An 18,333-nucleotide genomic window follows, 5' to 3' on the forward strand; every position below is an offset into this window, starting at 1 on the left:
ACGGTATCACTGGACATCAAGGATGCTTACCTGCATGTCCCCATTTACCCTCCTCACCAGGAGTACCTCAGATTTGTGGTACAGGACTGTCATTAGCAATTCCAGACGTTGCCGTTTGGTCTGTCCACGGCACCGAGGGTATTTACCAAGGTAATGGCCGAAATGATGATACTCCTTCGGAGAAAGGGAGTTTTAATTATCCCGTACTTGGACGATCTCCTTATAAAGGCGAGGTCCAGGGAACAGTTGTTGATCGGTGTAGCACTAGCTCGGGAAGTGCTACAACAGCACGGCTGGATCCTGAATATTCCAAAGTCGCAGCTGGTTCCTACAATGCGTCTACTGTTCCTGGGGATGGTTGTGGACACAGAACAGAAAAAAGTATTTCTCCCGGAGGAGAAGGCCAAGGAGTTGTCATCTCTAGTCAGAGACCTCCTAAAACCAAAACAGGTGTCGGTGCACCACTGCACGCGAGTCCTGGGAAAGATGGTGGCTTCTTACGAAGCAATTCCATTCGGAAGGTTCCATGCAAGGATCTTTCAGTGGGATCTGTTGGACAAGTGGTCCGGATCGCATCTTCAGATGCATCGGCTGATAACCCTGTCTCCAAGGACCAGGGTGTCGCTGTTGTGGTGGCTGCAGAGTGCTCATCTTCTAGAGGGCCGCAGATTCGGCATACAGGACTGGGTCCTGGTGACCACGGATGCCAGCCTTCGAGGTTGGGGGGCAGTCACACAGGGAAGAAACTTCCAAGGACTATGGACAAGTCAGGAGACTTCCCTACACATAAATATTCTGGAACTAAGGGCCATTTACAATGCCCTAAGTCAGGCAAGACCCCTGCTTCAACACCAGCCGGTGCTGATCCAGTCAGACAACATCACGGCGGTCGCCCATGTAGACCGTCAGGGCGGCACAAGAAGCAGGATGGCGATGGCAGAAGCCACAAGGATTCTCCGATGGGCGGAAAATCATGTGTTAGCACTGTCAGCAGTGTTCATTCCCGGAGTGGACAACTGGGAAGCAGACTTTCTCAGCAGACACGACCTCCACCCGGGAGAGTGGGGACTTCATCCAGAAGTCTTCCAAATGGTTGTACACCGGTGAGAAAGGCCACAGGTGGACATGATGGCGTCCCGCCTCAACAAAAAGCTAAAAAGATATTGCGCCAGGTCAAGGGACCCTCAGGCGATAGCTGTGGACGCTCTGGTAACACCGTGGGTGTACCAGTCGGTGTATGTGTTCCCTCCTCTGCCTCTCATACCCAAGGTACTGAGAATAATAAGAAGGAGAGGAGTAAGAACTATACTCATTGTTCCGGATTGGCCAAGAAGAGCTTGGTACCCAGAACTTCAAGAAATGATCTCAGAGGACCCATGGCCTCTGCCGCTCAGACAGAACCTGCTGCAGCAGGGGCCCTGTCTGTTCCAAGACTTACCGCGGCTGCGTTTGACGGCATGGCAGTTGAACGCCGGATCCTGAAGGAAAAGGGCATTCCGGAGGAAGTTATCCCTACGCTAATTAAAGCTAGGAAAGAAGTGACCGCAAACCATTATCACCGCATATGGCGGAAATATGTTGCGTGCTGTGAGGCCAGAAAGGCCCCAACGGAGGAATTTCAGCTGGGTCGATTTCTGCACTTCCTACAGTCAGGGGTGACTATGGGCCTAAAATTGGGTTCCATTAAGGTCCAGATTTCGGCTCTATCGATTTTCTTCCAAAAAGAACTGGCTTCACCACCTGAAGTTCAGACATTTGTTAAGGGAGTGCTGCATATTCAGCCCCCTTTTGTGCCCCCAGTGGCACCTTGGGATCTCAACGTGGTGTTGGATTTCCTAAAGTCGCATTGGTTTGAACCACTTAAAACCGTGGAACTAAAATATCTCACGTGGAAAGTGGTCATGCTGTTGGCCTTGGCTTCGGCCAGGCATGTATCAGAATTGGCGGCTTTGTCTTGTAAAAGCCCTTATCTGATTTTCCATATGGATAGGGCGGAATTGAGGACTCGTCCCCAATTTCTCCCAAAGGTTGTTTCAGCGTTTCATTTGAACCAGCCTATTGTGGTACCTGCGGCTACTCGTGACTTGGAGGACTCCAAGTTGCTGGACGTAGTCCGGGCCCTAAAAATCTATGTTTCCAGGACAGCTGGAGTCAGAAAGACTGACTCGCTATTTATCCTGCATGTGCCCAACAAGTTGGGTGCGCCTGCTTCAAAGCAGACTATTGCTCGCTGGATCTGTAGCACGATTCAACTTGCACATTCTGCGGCTGGACTGCCGCATCCTAAATCTGTAAAAGCCCATTCCACGAGGAAGGTGGGCTCTTCTTGGGGCGGCTGCCCGAGGGGTCTCGGCTTTACAACTTTGCCGAGCAGCTACTTGGTCGGGGTCAAACACATTTGCTAAATTCTACAAGTTTGATACCCTGGCTGAGGAGGACCTAGAGTTCGCTCATTCGGTGCTGCAGAGTCATCCGCACTCTCCCGCCCGTTTGGGAGCTTTGGTATAATCCCCATGGTCCTTACGGAGTTCCCAGCATCCACTAGGACGTCAGAGAAAATAAGATTTTACTCACCGGTAAATCTATTTCTCGTAGTCCGTAGCGGATGCTGGGCGCCCGTCCCAAGTGCGGATTGTCTGCAATACTTGTATATAGTTATTGTTTAACTAAAGGGTTATTGTTGAGCCATCTGTTGAGAGGCTCAGTTATATTTCATACTGTTAACTGGGTATAGTATCACGAGTTATACGGTGTGATTGGTGTGGCTGGTATGAGTCTTACCCGGGATTCAAAATCCTTCCTTATTGTGTCAGCTCTTCCGGGCACAGTATCCTAACTGAGGTCTGGAGGAGGGTCATAGAAGGAGGAGCCAGTGCACACCAGGTAGTCCTAAAGCTTTCTTTAGTTGTGCCCAGTCTCCTGCGGAGACGCTATTCCCCATGGTCCTTACGGAGTTCCCAGCATCCACTACGGACTACGAGAAATAGATTTACCGGTGAGTAAAATCTTATTTTTTAATGCTACCACATAGTAGTTTGTGTTTGGCTACAATCTGCTTTTACATTGATATGTGCTCATACAGTATGCTCCTAAACATCTGTGCTTGAAGATGTCAAAATATTTCAGTTATTAAGAATCTCTGCTTTCTCCGTGATGACGATACATCCTGGCCTCACCAGCCTAACTTCAGGGGCACTGGTTCCTTCATGTACTGGGCCTTGGGAATCCAAAGTGTGGCACCACACAAGAATAATGCAATTAACTTTATGTTATTACCACCAAGGGAGGTGGCAGAGCATTCTTTATACTTGAATTCCGGCCAAAATAAACAGCAAGTTTTACGCTTTCTTTCTGACCTTTGTTGGTAAATATTTCTGATATTGGCAATGATGATGTCCAGAAGGGAAGTGCAGCGGAACATACTTATAAAACTAAATGTATCATAACAGCAACTGTCAGTAGGCCGTAAAGGTGGGATCAGTACGAGATCCCGCCGGACGGAATCCCGGCGGTCGAAATACCGACACCGGGATCCCGACCGGCACAATCCCGACAGGTGGGCGAGCGCAATGCATCCCCTTGCGGGCTCGCTTCTCTCGCCACGCTGAGGGCACACTAATTTATTCTCCCTCTATGGGTGTCGTGGACACCCACAGAGGGAGAATATGTCGGGATTGTACCAGTCGGGATCCCGGTGTCAGTATTCCGACCGCCAGGATCCCGTCCGGCGGGATCTTGACCGCATCCTGTAAAGGTGTTTACACACTAAGCGACGTGCTCTGAGTGATGTCGTCTATTGTTTCAGTGGCGGCATACACACATGCCGAGAAAGTGAGCGACGTCGCTCAGGTAGGGTGAAACTGAGCATCGTCGCTCATTTTCTCGCCAAGTATGTATGCACCTTAAGAGTGTGAGTGCTGCGTTTCTATAGAGTATAAGGAAATACTATAATCATTTATTATGGATACGTAGAAAAAGAATGACGCGGGGTTGGACTTTTCATCCCAGTGTCTTTATTGGTAAATAATCGACCTCTGCTACCTCCATCTCTCATACCAGGAGAATTGAGGGGGAAGGGACCTAACTAGGATATTTAAGTCTTGTGAATATCATTGGATAACAGTTTGAGGTAGCAATTAAGGGCCTAATTCAGACCTTATCGTAGATTAGCACATCTACGATCAGCTTCCCTGACATGCGGGGGGGACTCATGTCAGGGAAGCTTTTGCACTTGAAGAGTAGCTCCCTACCAGCGCAGCTCCTGCGCGTTGGCAGTGAGGTACTCATCGCTGTGTGACGCCACGCAGCCGCCGCGGCACAGCAGTGATCATTTCTGAATTAGGCTCTAAGTCTCTAACTTTGAGTTTTTTAGTTTTTGATGTGAAAGCCAACTAACGACAACGACAATCTGCTCTTTATTCAGACGGGTACTTTCACTAACCACCAAAATAGTCTAATTGAAGAGAAATGCTTTTACCAATAAACTAGAGTAGTTTTCTTCCCCAGACTGCAAATGTATAGTGGAACCAACTTTAAATAGCTTTGATTAAAGGCTTTTGTGGAATCGTTGCGGTTTTTAACTTCCATTAAGAAATATACAGAGAGCACAAAATGATAGTACAACTCCTTCCATGTGTTGCAGATCCCGCATTTGTATAACTTTCAGATGTATAACTAATTTTACATCGGGGTTGGCTGGTTTAAACCAAATTTTTTTTTTTTCAACACTGTTTTTTTATTATGCTGTAATTACTGGCTTGGTGCCGTGGAGTGGTCTTCACTATGCCGCCGGCCGGGATGCCGACACATATTCTCCCTCTTTGGGGGTCCACGACCCCCCTGGAGGGAGAATAAATAGCGTGGCATGCGTAGCAGGCCTCCGTGCCCGCAGCATGGAGAGCGCAGCGAGCCCGCAAGGGGCTCATTAGCGCTCGCCCAGCAGTCGGTATGCCGGCGGTCGGGATCCCTCATACTACACCCGTGCCGTGACATCTTAAAAAAAGCCTATTATACTAACAAACTAGTGTTTTTGTTCAAAATGTTTAATACCAGCGGCATGCCCAGTGCTAATGCTTAACTCCATTGTGTGTGTGTGTGTGTGTGTGTGTGTGTGTGTGTGTGTGTGTGTGTGTGTGTGTGTGTGTGTGTATATGAGTTTTTCTTTGAAAAGTGCTTTTGGATTTTCCATTTTGTATTACTATTTACATTTATTTAATTATAATAAGTAGTAAGTAGGACTGATGCTTAACATTAACTTGTTCTTATTTTCAATTTAATGTAGTGTACTTTGTATGCATTAATACGTGTTTAGTCTACCTACATATATTCAGATGTAATAGGAGTGTATGTAAAATAAATCAAATCAAAGCTGAATAACATTATTAAAGGTAGAAAGCATTAAAGCATGGCTGATCAAGGGGTCTAGTACAATTTTTTTTTTTTAATTAAAACATTAATTTAAAAAAAAAACTGGTTTAAAAACGTGTTAAACCAAAAAAAGTGTTTTTTTATTTTTGAATAAACCCTGTTTTACATTAAATATATCTTTCCTACTCTTTTTTTTTTTTTTGTTTGTTTGTTTTTTGTTTCTCCGCTATCTTAAGATACGAAGAGCTCCGGAACCGTCTCTGGACCCACTGGAGCAGCCGACCAGCCTGCAGCAGCAGCACAAAGCGGCAGCTTCTCCACAGCCTGATAGGGACAGGAGTTTGGAAAAGAAGAAAAAGGAGCGACAAGTGGTGCCAGAAAAACTACCAAAAGTGTCTTCTCCTAAACCAATCACCCAGTTGCGTTCTCCTTCCCCTCCTCCTGCTCCAGCCCCAGCAGAAACTGCCCCAAATATAAATGTAAGTTCTGGAATACCCAGAAATTTGGTCATTAACTGGATGCACAATTATTATAATTTTATTTATTTATTTATTTTGGGGTGGGGGTGGTATTGGGGGCTTTTTAGCAGTACTATACTTTGCACATAACGTATCAGCTTTGTAATGTGCAGTAGTTTTGGCCATATATTTTGTTGAGGGTCAAAACTGAAAAATGTTTACAATAGTTACATGCATGTGATCGGACAGGCACGACAGCCATCCAATGAGGGACTTGTGTTCCTGCCCATCTCGAAAAATGTCCTTGCTTTAATAGCTAGTGAATGTATAGCTTATGAAGGATACCTGCTGTTCTACTTGTTAACATTCCTTTTTAAACCCATCGTATCTGACATTCCAGTATAGTGGAGCTTACAGTCTACCTGGACTAAGAGAGAGACCGGTAAGGTGGCTTATTTCTAGTAATGTTAGAAAAGAAAATTATGAATACATTTACTGTGATGGATACATTGACATCAGACCTCTCGCTGACTAGAACTATTCATTGGTAACAGTAATAACCAGCTTTTTAAAAGTAGGTATTACTGACTAGCTGAATTGCGTGGGACACCATACACACAGCCCACCTGAAGGTGACGGTTCTCTGAGTAAAACAGGTGCTCATGCTTATATGGGATTTGGAGTAACTCGTTGGGCGCTGAAAGTTTTTTGGTGCTGCCTTGGACACATTGAGGGGTTTCCCTTACCCCCAAATGAAACAGATATGAGAATGTATGATAGAGTGACCTGGGCGCCCCCTTTCAGCCACTGAAAGGGGGGCGCCCAGGTCACTCTATCATACATTCTCATAGGTGCTCATGCTTGCCTGCAACAGTCCACGGGTCTCCGGGTCCCCATTCCGTACCCTTCCCCCATTATCTCCTAATAAAGATAATCCTTGCATTGACAACCAAATGTGTGTGCGCCTGCCCCCCCCCCCCCCCCCCCATGCTGCTTTTACCGACATACCGCCACACCTCACATATTCAGTCACCTACCAGCTGAGTGCTACCCTGATAGAGTGGAGCTGCTGTGCCTTCTGACTGTCCCTCTGTCTGTGTAGGGGGATTTCTTCATGTCTTCATCCAGAAAATGTTGGTGTTATACTCCTAGCATCCCCTGCTCTGTTACCTTCCACCCCCTGCCCCAACCGTACTATTCTGCCCTCCAGCAACCCTTACTATGCTGCCTTCCACCATCCTGCAAGCACTACTTTGCTGCCCTCCACCTCACAGGAACCCTTACTATTCTGCCTTCCACCACCCAGCAACTCCTACTTTTTTGCACTCCACTGCCCAACAACTGTTACCATGCTGCCCCTGACAGTCAGCAGCCCCTGCTATTCTGCCTTCCACCACCCATCAGCCCCTATTATGCTGTTATTCTGCCCTCCTAAACCCAGCAACCCCTATTCTGTTGCCCTGCACCACTCATTAACCAATTTTATGATGCCCTCCTTCACCCAGTAACCCTTACTGTGCTGCCCTACACCACCTGGCAACCTCTACAATGCTGTCCTAATCCATTATCTGGCAACCTCTACTATGCTGTTCTCTACCACTAATCAAACCCTACTACTATTCAGCCCTCCACCACCTGGCAACCCCTACTATACTGCTCTCCATCACCTTGAAACCCCTACTACTCAACTACACAAAGCAATTTATAAATTAGGTTAAATTTTACATTTGCTCAATAATACAGGAGTAACACCACGAGAGGTCCACGTCGCCTTATTCTTGCCTAGGATAATACAGAGGACCTCTACTTGTGTCATTTTGGTGACGCTGAGGGTAATGTTCTGTGTGATTTTAGAATGATCTTCAGTTGATGATTTAGAACCTGTTCTGTATTATTCGAAGGTTGATGCTTTACCCTATGACGAGCGACCACTTCCCGCTCAGCGGAAGAATAAAGATGACGCCTTCCCTTATCTGGAGCCAGAGATGAATGAAGATTTTGCTGGTGATACCCCCAGAAGCAGGATCACCGGTGAGCCAGAACCACTGACGGAAAAAGCATTGAGGGAGGCCGGATTTGCCATTGAAGTGTTTGGTGAAGCTTTGGTAAGCATCTAATCCATTGTCTAAAACATGAATGCCTTTAAATAGATAAGTGAACTGAATAATGGACTCAGTGGGCTAAATGTAATAGCCTGTAAGTCCAAACCAATCTGGTTTTACCTTGTAAATGATTGCCGCTTTAAAAATCCAGGCAGACTCACGCAGTTTTTCGCAGCACAGCGATCAGGTCACTACTGCGCATGCGTATACACCGCAAAGCGCAGGCGCGTCGTACGGGTACAAAGCGGATCGTTGCTGTGCGATGGATTTAATGAAGAATCCATTCTCACAGCCGATCGCAAGGAGATTGAAAGGAAGAGGACGTTTGTGTGTGTCAACTGACCGTTTTCTGGGAGTGGTTGGAAAAACATAGGCATGTCCAAGCGTTTGCAGGGCGGGTGTCTGACGTCAATTTCGGGACCGGACAGGATGAAGTGATCGCAAGGGCTGAGTAAGTTCTGAGCTACTCAGAAACTGCACAAACTATATTTGTACCGCTCGGCTGCACATGCGATCGCACCCTTGCAAAGCGAAAATACACTCCCCTGTTGGCGGCGACTATGCGTTTGCACGGCTGCAAAAAGTAGCTAGCGAGAAATCAACTCAGAATGACCCCCAAAGTTTTGAACCTCCGGCGTCTCTCAAGCTATTACATATAGCCCACTGTGTGTATGCGACAGGTGCACATTAATGTTCTGTTCGTGGATTATTTGTACTTGTTTCTTGCCAGGTTGCTGGAGCTTATTCCAAGACATGGTCTTATAGAGAAGATGCATTACTGGCAGTGTACAAGAAACTGTCTGACATGCCCGGTACAACTTCCAAGGATGACTTAAAGAGTATCCTGAGGGCAGCCATATTCCTTGTCCAAAGAGCTATCAAGGACAAAGTGACGTCAGTGAGTAACTTCAGACCTCATCCCGATACACAATAAATCCTAATATATGTATGTGTAAATGGTGGTTCTGTTGCCTTGCGCTTTATGTTCATCCGAAAATTTGTATATTTTCTCTGACGTCCTAGTGGATGCTGGGACTCCGTCAGGACCATGGGGAATAGCGGCTCCGCAGGAGACAGGGCACAAAATTTAAAAGTTTGACCACTAGGTGGTGTGTACTGGCTCCTCCCCCTATGACCCTCCTCCAAGCCTCAGTTAGGTTTTTGTGCCCGTCCGAGCAGGGTGCAATCTAGGTGGCTCTCCTAAAGAGCTGCTTAGAAAAAGTTTGTTAGGTTTTTTATTTTCAGTGAGTCCTGCTGGCAACAGGCTCACTGCAACGAGGGACTTAGGGGAGAAGAAGTGAACTCACCTGCGTGCAGGATGGATTGGCTTCTTAGGCTACTGGACACTAGCTCCAGAGGGACGATCACAGGTACAGCCTGGATGGGTCACCGGAGCCGCGCCGCCGACCCCCTTGCAGATGCCGAATAGAGAAGAGGTCCAGAAACCGGCGGCAGAAGACGTCTCAGTCTTCATGAGGTAGCGCACAGCACTGCAGCTGTGCGCCATTGCTCTCCGCACACTTCACACCAGCGGTCACTGAGGGTGCAGGGCGCTGGGGGGGGCGCCCTGGGCAGCAATGTAATATACCTAACCTGGCTAAAATATATCACATATAGCCCCTGGGGCTATATGGATGTATTTAACCCCTGCCAGGTTCCAAAAAAACCGGGAGAAGAAGCCCGCCGAAAAGGGGGCGGGGCCTATTCTCCTCAGCACACAGCGCCATTTTCCTGCCCAGCTCCGCTGCGAGGAAGGCTCCCAGGACTCTCCCCTGCACTGCACTACAGAAACAGGGTAAAAACAGAGAGGGGGGGCACTTATTGGCGATATTTATAATATTTGAGCTGCTATAAAGGGAACACACTTATTAAGGTTGTCCCTATATATATTTATAGCGCTTGGGTGTGTGCTGGCAAACTCTCCCTCTGTCTCCCCAAAGGGCTAGTGGGGTCCTGTCTTCTATCAGAGCATTCCCTGTGTGTCTGCTGTGTGTCGGTACGTGTGTGTCGACATGTATGAGGACGAGGTTGGCGTGGAGGCGGAGCAATTGCCTGTAATGGTGATGTCACCCCCTAGGGAGTCGACACCAGAATGGATGGCTTTGTTTATGGAATTACGGGATAGTGTCAGCACGCTACAAAAGTCGGTTGACGACATGAGACAGCCGGCAAACCAGTTAGTACCTGTCCAGGCGTCTCAGACACCGTCAGGGGCTGTAAAACGCCCTTTACCTCAGTCGGTCGACACAGACCCAGACACTGACACTGAATCCAGTGTCGACGGTGAAGAAACAAACGTATTTTCCAGTAGGGCCACACGTTATATGATCACGGCAATGAAGGAGGCTTTGCATATCTCTGATACTGCAAGTACCACAAAAAGGGGTATTATGTGGGGTGTGAAAAAACTACCGATAGTTTTTCCTGAATCAGAGGAACTGAATGAAGTGTGTGATGAAGCGTGGGTTACCCCAGATAGAAAACTGCTAATTTCAAAGAAGTTATTGGCATTATACCCTTTCCCGCCAGAGGTTAGGGCGCGCTGGGAAACACCTCCTAGGGTGGATAAGGCGCTCACACGCTTATCAAGTTAAAGGATGCATTTCTTTATATGCGAGATGCACAGAGAGATATTTGCACTCTGGCATCAAGAGTAAGTGCGATGTCCATATCTGCCAGAAGAAGTTTATGGACGCGCCAGTGGTCAGGTGATGCGGATTCCAAACGACATATGGAAGTATTGCCGTATAAGGGGGAGGAATTATTTGGGGTCGGTCTATCGGATCTGGTGGCCACGGCAACGGCCGGAAAATCCACCTTTTTACCCCAGGTCACCTCCCAGCAGAAAAAGCCGCAGGCTTTTCAGCCGCAGTCCTTTCGTTCCTATAAGAACAAACGAGCAAAAGGACATTCCTATTTGCCCCGAGGCAAAGGAAAGGGTAAGAGACTGCAACAAGCAGCTCCTTCCCAGGAGCAGAAGCCCTCCCCGGCTTCTACAAAGGCGTCAGCATGACGCTGGGACCTTGCAAGCAGACTCAGGGGCGGTGGGGGGTCGCCTCAAACATTTCAGCGCACAGTGGGCTCACTCGCAGGTGGACCCCTGGATCCTGCAGGTAGTATCTCAGGGTTACAGGTTGGAATTCGAGAAGTCCCCTCCTCGCCGTTTCCTAAAGTCTGCTTTGCCAACGTCTCCCTCCGACAGGGCGACGGTATTGGAGGCCATTCACAAGCTGTATTCTCAGCAGGTGATAGTCAAGGTACCCCTCCTACAACAGGGACAGGGGTATTACTCCACGCTATTTGTGGTACCGAAGCCGGACGGCTCGGTAAGACCGATTCTAAATCTAAAATCTCTGAACCTGTACATACAAAAATTCAAGTTCAAGATGGAGTCACTCAGAGCAGTGATAGCGAATCTGGAAGAAGGGGATTTTATGGTGTCCTTGGACATCAAGGATGCTTACCTTCATGTTCCAATTTATCCTTCACACCAAGGGTACCTCAGGTTCGTGGTCCAAAACTGTCATTATCAGTTTCAGACGCTGCTGTTTGGATTGTCCACGGCACCCCGGGTCTTTACCAAGGTAATGGCCGAAATGATGATCCTTCTTCGAAGAGAAGGCGTCTTAATTATCCCTTACTTGGACGATCTCCTGATAAGGGCAAGATCCAGAGAACAGCTTTTCAGTGGGATCTGCTGGACAAATGGTCCGGATCGCATCTGCAGATGCATCAGCGGATAAAATTGTCCACAAGGACAAGAGTGTCTCTGCTATGGTGGTTGCAGAGTGCTCATCTGTTAGAGGGCCGCAGATTCGGCATACAGAACTGGGTCCTAGTGACCACGGATGCCAGCCTGAGAGGCTGGGGAGCGGTCACACAGGGAAGAAACTTCCAGGGCGTGTGGTCAAGCCTGGAGACGTCTCTTCACATAAATATACTGGAGCTAACAGCAATCTACAATGCTCTAAGCCTGGCAAAACCTCTGCTTCAGGGTCAGCCGGTGTTGATTCAGTCGGACAACATCACGGCAGTCGCCCACGTAAACAGACAGGGCGGCACAAGAAGCAGGAGGGCAATGGCAGAAGCTGCAAGGATTCTCCGCTGGGCAGAAAATCATGTGTTAGCACTGTCAGCTGTGTTCATCCCGGGAGTGGACAACTGGGAAGCAGACTTCCTCAGCAGACACGATCTGCACCCGGGAGAGTGGGGACTTCATCCAGAAGTCTTCCACATGATTGTGATCCATTGGGAAAGACCAATGGTGGACATGATGGCGTCCCGCCTCAACAAAAAACTGGACAGGTATTGCGCCAGGTCAAGAGACCCTCAGGCAATAGCTGTAGACGCTCTGGTAACACCATGGGTGTACCAGTCAGTGTATGTGTTTCCTCCTCTGCCTCTCATACCAAAAGTACTGAGAATTATACGGCAAAGGGGAGTAAGAACGATACTCGTGGCTCCGGATTGGCCAAGAAGAACTTGGTACCCGGAACTTCAGGAGATGCTCACGGAAGATCCGTGGCCTCTACCTCTAAGACGGGACCTGCTTCAGCAGGGACCGTGTCTATTCCAAGACTTACCGCGGCTGCGTTTGACGGCATGGCGGTTGAACGCCGAATCCTAAGGGAAAAAGGCATTCCGGAAGAGGTCATCCCTACCCTGGTAAAAGCCAGGAAGGAGGTGACTGCACAACATTATCACCGCATTTGGAAAAAATATGTTGCGTGGTGTGAGGCCAGGAAGGCCCCGACGGAGGAATTTCAACTGGGTCGATTCCTACATTTCCTGCAAACAGGATTGTCTATGGGCCTCAAATTAGGGTCCATTAAGGTTCAAATTTCGGCCCTGTCGATTTTCTTCCAGAAAGAATTGGCTTCAGTTCCTGAAGTCCAGACTTTTGTAAAAGGAGTACTACATATACAGCCCCCGGTTGTGCCCCCAGTGGCACCGTGGGATCTTAATGTAGTTTTGGATTTTCTCAAATCCCATTGGTTTGAGCCACTCAAATCGGTGGATTTGAAATATCTTACATGGAAAGTAACCATGCTACTGGCCCTGGCTTCAGCCAGGAGAGTGTCAGAATTGGCGGCTTTATCGTATAAAAGCCCATATCTGATTTTCCATTCGGACAGGGCAGAACTGCGGACGCGTCCTCACTTTCTGCCTAAGGTGGTTTCAGCGTTTCACCTGAACCAGCCTATTGTGGTGCCTGCGGCTACTAGCGATTTGGAGGATTCCAAGTTGCTGGACGTTGTCAGAGCATTGAAAATATATATTTCAAGGACGGCTGGAGTCAGAAAATCTGACTCGCTGTTTATACTGTATGCACCCAACAAGCTGGGTGCTCCTGCTTCTAAGCAGACGATTGCTCGTTGGATTTGTAGCACAATTCAACTTGCACATTCTGTGGCAGGCCTGCCACAGCCTAAATCTGTCAAGGCCCATTCCACAAGGAAGGTGGGCTCATCTTGGGCGGCTGCCCGAGGGGTCTCGGCATTACAACTCTGCCGAGCAGCTACGTGGTCAGGGGAGAACACGTTTGTAAAATTCTACAAATTTGATACCCTGGCTAAGGAGGACCTGGAGTTCTCTCATTCGGTGCTGCAGAGTCATCCGCACTCTCCCGCCCGTTTGGGAGCTTTGGTATAATCCCCATGGTCCTGACGGAGTCCCAGCATCCACTAGGACGTCAGAGAAAATAAGATTTTACTTACCGATAAATCTATTTCTCGTAGTCCGTAGTGGATGCTGGGCGCCCATCCCAAGTGCGGATTGTCTGCAATACTTGTACATAGTTATTGTTACAAAAAAATAGGGTTGTTATTGTTGTGAGCCGTCTGTTCAGAGGCTCCTACGTTTGTCATACTGTTAACTGGGTTCAGATCACAAGTTGTACGGTGTGATTGGTGTGGCTGGTATGAGTCTTACCCGGGATTCAAAATCCTTCCTTATTGTGTACGCTCGTCCGGGCACAGTATCCTAACTGAGGCTTGGAGGAGGGTCATAGGGGGAGGAGCCAGTACACACCACCTAGTGGTCAAACTTTTAAATTTTGTGCCCTGTCTCCTGCGGAGCCGCTATTCCCCATGGTCCTGACGGAGTCCCAGCATCCACTACGGACTACGAGAAATAGATTTATCGGTAAGTAAAATCTAATTATAAGGAGTAAGAGACTTGGAATTTTCTAACCCCTTACACAGACAAAATATATATGTTATGCTCTGTATTATAAAATATAAAGCAGACTATCATGAATGCTTATGTACTGTTACTAAAAATCTATTCCGGTATACAGCAGTGGGTTGGGGCTGGGAGACCGGCGCTGGTGATTCAGCGGTCAGGATACCGACCCGTGGATCCCAGCAGCAGAATGCTGGCGAGCACAACAAAGCCCCTTGGACACCCAGGAGTGGGAATAGTCCCTGTCAGTTGGCATGCCGACTGTCAAGCTGGTAATCGGATGGGTTCCCAGCGTCTGCAATGGTGACCGCTGGTATCCCGAGCACCGGTCACATGACCGGATCCCACATCAGTGTCACATAGTTATAAGTAGTAATAATTACCCCGTCTCCTGTCGGCATTCTCATTGTCGGGATGCCGGTGTCGGTCATGTGACTGGCGCCACCGGGGCCACCAGTAAAATGCATCGCACCCGTCTTAATATCCTACATCCTGACTACTCTGTTTTCTATGCACTGTACCTACCTATCTACACAGAGGTCAGTGATTAAGATGGAATTATCCATCGCCCATCTCTTCTGGTAAATGATGCATTGTAGTTAGGTTTGTAAAGCTGTCACATACTTCTTATTAAAGCACTAGCAAAATGGTCCCGACCTGTACCCAGTTACCTCAGCCTGCCCCCTGCAATACTTACCTGCCGGCACAGGGTTCTCCACCGGTCGGTCCCCTCTTTATTGCAGCAGTCAGAGTCATTGGCGGGGGAGGGGGGGCATGCTATTCTCCATTTATTATATAGATCCTCTCAAAGGTAGCAGATAATTTTTATAACGTTTTAGAAATAGTGATGTTGGGAAAACTGGGTAACACGCTTCCAAAATGTGCAAATGTGATGTTACAGGACCTGATGGATGCAAATGCATTCGCAGCTACGATATTGTATGCAGCGGGTTTGCAAAAAATATGCAAATGTCGCTGCTGCCCAGATTTGTTATGAGACGCCCACTGTCGGCTTTGCAAATCCCAGCGGCTACATTCAAAGATGCAGCATCTGTCACAGCCTCAAACACACCCACAAAGCTGTCGCAACAGGCCTGTGTTCTTGCTGCACTCCCCCAGACGGCCCATGACTGTCAGTCACTTTTCAGCTAAATCCTCTCTATGGAAGCCCATGCTCAGCACAACTTAGACGCGTGGGCAAACAGCCGATAATCACTCAACTGCGAAAAAAAATCAGGTTGACGTACATCTCTGAATCATACTATACCACCAGTCTGTAAAATGGGCCAAAATAGTTAGTTCTCTATTTAAAAAGTCAACAGACTAAAGGAAATAACCTTTTTTTTTTATGATTTACCACATTCAAACCCTTACTGCCATTACCCTGAATACCGCGCATGCTGTAATTACTTACATACGTGCTGTGCACATTTTGTCTAATCCTCCATAAGTGTTGGCTGCTGTCACATAAGGCTTCCTCTTCTATACAACACACACACAAAGCTTCCTACACAGAAGAGCTCACTTGGTGCTGACATGAGAGTTATTCTTATACGCTGGAGAATGAACCTTAGAGGTTTCATTTAAATCATGTTGTGTTTTTAGTTTAGTGGTTTCAGAATTTTTTATTGTACATTCCTCCAGTATTCCTCATAAGAAAGTTTTTATAAAGTCTTGCTTCAGATACATATTTTTAATGATGACCTGTCACCAGGGTGGTAAGTGATGTCTGCTTACACAGCGAGTATACGTTTCAGTGAGTGCTTATTAGGAAAATATGTATATTATACAGGATACAGCAGGATCGGTATGGGATACCGCCGCACGGGATGTCAGAATGCCGGCAGGGGGGCGAGTGGAATGAAGCCCCTTGCGGGCTCGCCACGCTGCGGGTTCGGTGGCGAGATTTGCTCACCACTGGTTCTAGTCTCCCTCTATGGGTGTCGTGGACACCCACCAAAGGAGAATCACCTACTTCGCTGATATTCTGGTGGTGGGCTAGTACTCCTGTCAGAATTCCAGCGTCGTTATTGAGACAGCCGGGATCCCGACGGGCGAGATTGTAACAGCATACCGATACAGCACCCCATGCTATAGATTAATAATAATAATTTCTCTGACGTCCTAGTGGATGCTGGGAACTCCGTAAGGACCATGGGGAATAGCGGCTCCGCAGGAGTCTGGGCACAACTAAAAGAAAGCTTTTAGACTACCTGGTGTGCACTGGCTCCTCCCACTATGACCCTCCTCCAAGCCTCAGTTAGATTTTTGTGCCCGGCCGAGCTGGATGCACACTAGGGGCTCTCCTGAGCTCTTAGAAAGAAAGTATATTTTAGGTTTTTTATTTTACAGTGAGACCTGCTGGCAACAGGCTCACTGCAACGAGGGACTAAGGGGAGAAGAAGCGAACCTACCTGCTTGCAGCTAGCTTGGGCTTCTTAGGCTACTGGACACCATTAGCTCCAGAGGGACCGACCGCATGGAACTGGCCTTGGTGTTCGGTCCCGGAGCCGCGCCGCCGTCCCCCTTACAGAGCCAGAAGCAAGAAGAAATCCGGAAAATCGGCGGCATGAAGACTTCTGTCTTCACCAAGGTAGCGCACAGCACTGCAGCTGTGGTCATTGCTCCTCATACATACTCACACTCCGGTCACTGAGGGTGCAGGGCGCTGGGGGGGGGGCGCCCTGAGCAGCAATAAAAACACCTTGGCTGGCAAAACAATCACAATATATAGCCCCAGAGGCTATATATGTGATAATTACCCCTGCCAAAATCCTTAAAAAAGCGGGAGAAAAGTCCGCGAAAAAGGGGCGGAGCTATCTCCCTCAGCACACTGGCGCCATTTCTCCCTCACAGTTCCGCTGGAAGGAAGCTCCCTGGCTCTCCCCTGCAGTCTACACTACAGAAAAGGGTAAAAAAGAGAGGGGGGGCACTAAATTTAGGCGCAGTAAATATTATAGCAGCTATAGGGGACATAATTCAGTTAGTCCCTGCATTATATAGCGCTCTGGTGTGTGCTGGCATTCTCTCTCTCTGTCTCCCCAAAGGGCTTTTGTGGGGTCCTGTCCTCTGTTAGAGCATTCCCGGTGTGTGTGCGATGTGTCGGTACGGCTGTGTCGACATGTTTCATGAGGAAAATTATGTGGAGGCGGAGCAGATGCCTATAGAAGTGATGTCACCCCCTGCGTGGCAGACACCTGAGTGGATGGTTTTATGGAAGGAATTACGTGCAAGTGTCGACTCCTTACATAAAAAATTTGACGACATGCCAAATGCGGGACAGCCGGCTTCTCAGCTCGTGCCTGCCCAGGTGTCTCAAAGGCCATCAGGGGCTCTAAAACGCCCGCTACCTCAGATGGCAGACGCAGATGTCGACACGGGTACTGATACCAGTGTCGACGACGATGAGTCTAATCTAATGTCCACTAGGGCCATTCGTTGCATGATTGAGGCAATGAAGGAGGTATTACACATTTCGGATATAAACCCAGGTACCACTAAAAAGGGTATTATGTTTGGGGAGAAAAAACTGCCCGTAGTTTTTCCCCCATCTGAAGAATTAAATGAAGTGTGTGAAGAGGCTTTCCCCGATAAAAGATTGGTAATCCCTAAAAAATTACTAATGGCGTTCCCTTTCCCGCCAGAGGATAGGGCACGTTGGGAAACACCTCCTAGGGTGGATAAAGCGCTCACACGTTTGTCTAAAAAGGTGGCACTTCCGTCTCCGGATACGGCCGCCCTAAAGGAGCCTGCAGATAGAAAGCAGGAGGCGATCCTGAAGTCTGTATATACACACTCAGGCATTATACTTAGACCAGCTATTGCGTCAGCATGGATGTGCAGTGCTGCCGCTGCATGGTCAGATTCCCTGTCAGAAAATATTGACACCCTAGACAGGGACACTATTCTCCTAACCATAGAGCATATAAAAGACTCAGTCTTATACATGAGAGATGCACAGAGGGAGATCTGCCGGCTGGCATCTAAAATAAGTGCATTGTCCATTTCTGCTAGGAGAGGCTTATGGACTCGGCAGTGGACAGGGGATGCAGATTCCAAAAGGCACATGGAAGTTTTGCCTAATAAGGGTGAGGAGTTATTCGGGGATGGTCTCTCGGACCTAGTTTCCACAGCGACAGCTGGGAAGTCAGCATTTTTACCCCAGGTTCCCTCACAGCCTAAAAAAGCGCCGTTTTATCAGGTACAGTCCTTTCTGACCCAGA

General features: G+C 48.1%; 1 protein-coding gene across 4 annotated transcripts in view; it reads left to right on the top strand.

Moving 5' to 3' along the window:
* The window catches only part of CEP104 (centrosomal protein 104), a 232,639-nt gene that overhangs the window by 68,957 nt on the left and 145,349 nt on the right, over positions 1 to 18,333 (top strand). For all 4 annotated transcript variants that reach the window (XM_063943460.1, XM_063943461.1, XM_063943462.1 and 1 more), the window contains exons 9-11: positions 5,604 to 5,846; positions 7,727 to 7,930; positions 8,658 to 8,825. In XM_063943460.1, coding sequence (XP_063799530.1) covers positions 5,604 to 5,846; positions 7,727 to 7,930; positions 8,658 to 8,825 — 615 coding nt within the window. The remainder of the gene's footprint in view (positions 1 to 5,603; positions 5,847 to 7,726; positions 7,931 to 8,657; positions 8,826 to 18,333) is intronic.

Source organism: Pseudophryne corroboree, chromosome 10 (genome assembly GCF_028390025.1).
Source record: "Pseudophryne corroboree isolate aPseCor3 chromosome 10, aPseCor3.hap2, whole genome shotgun sequence".
Lineage (NCBI taxonomy): Eukaryota > Metazoa > Chordata > Amphibia > Anura > Myobatrachidae > Pseudophryne > Pseudophryne corroboree.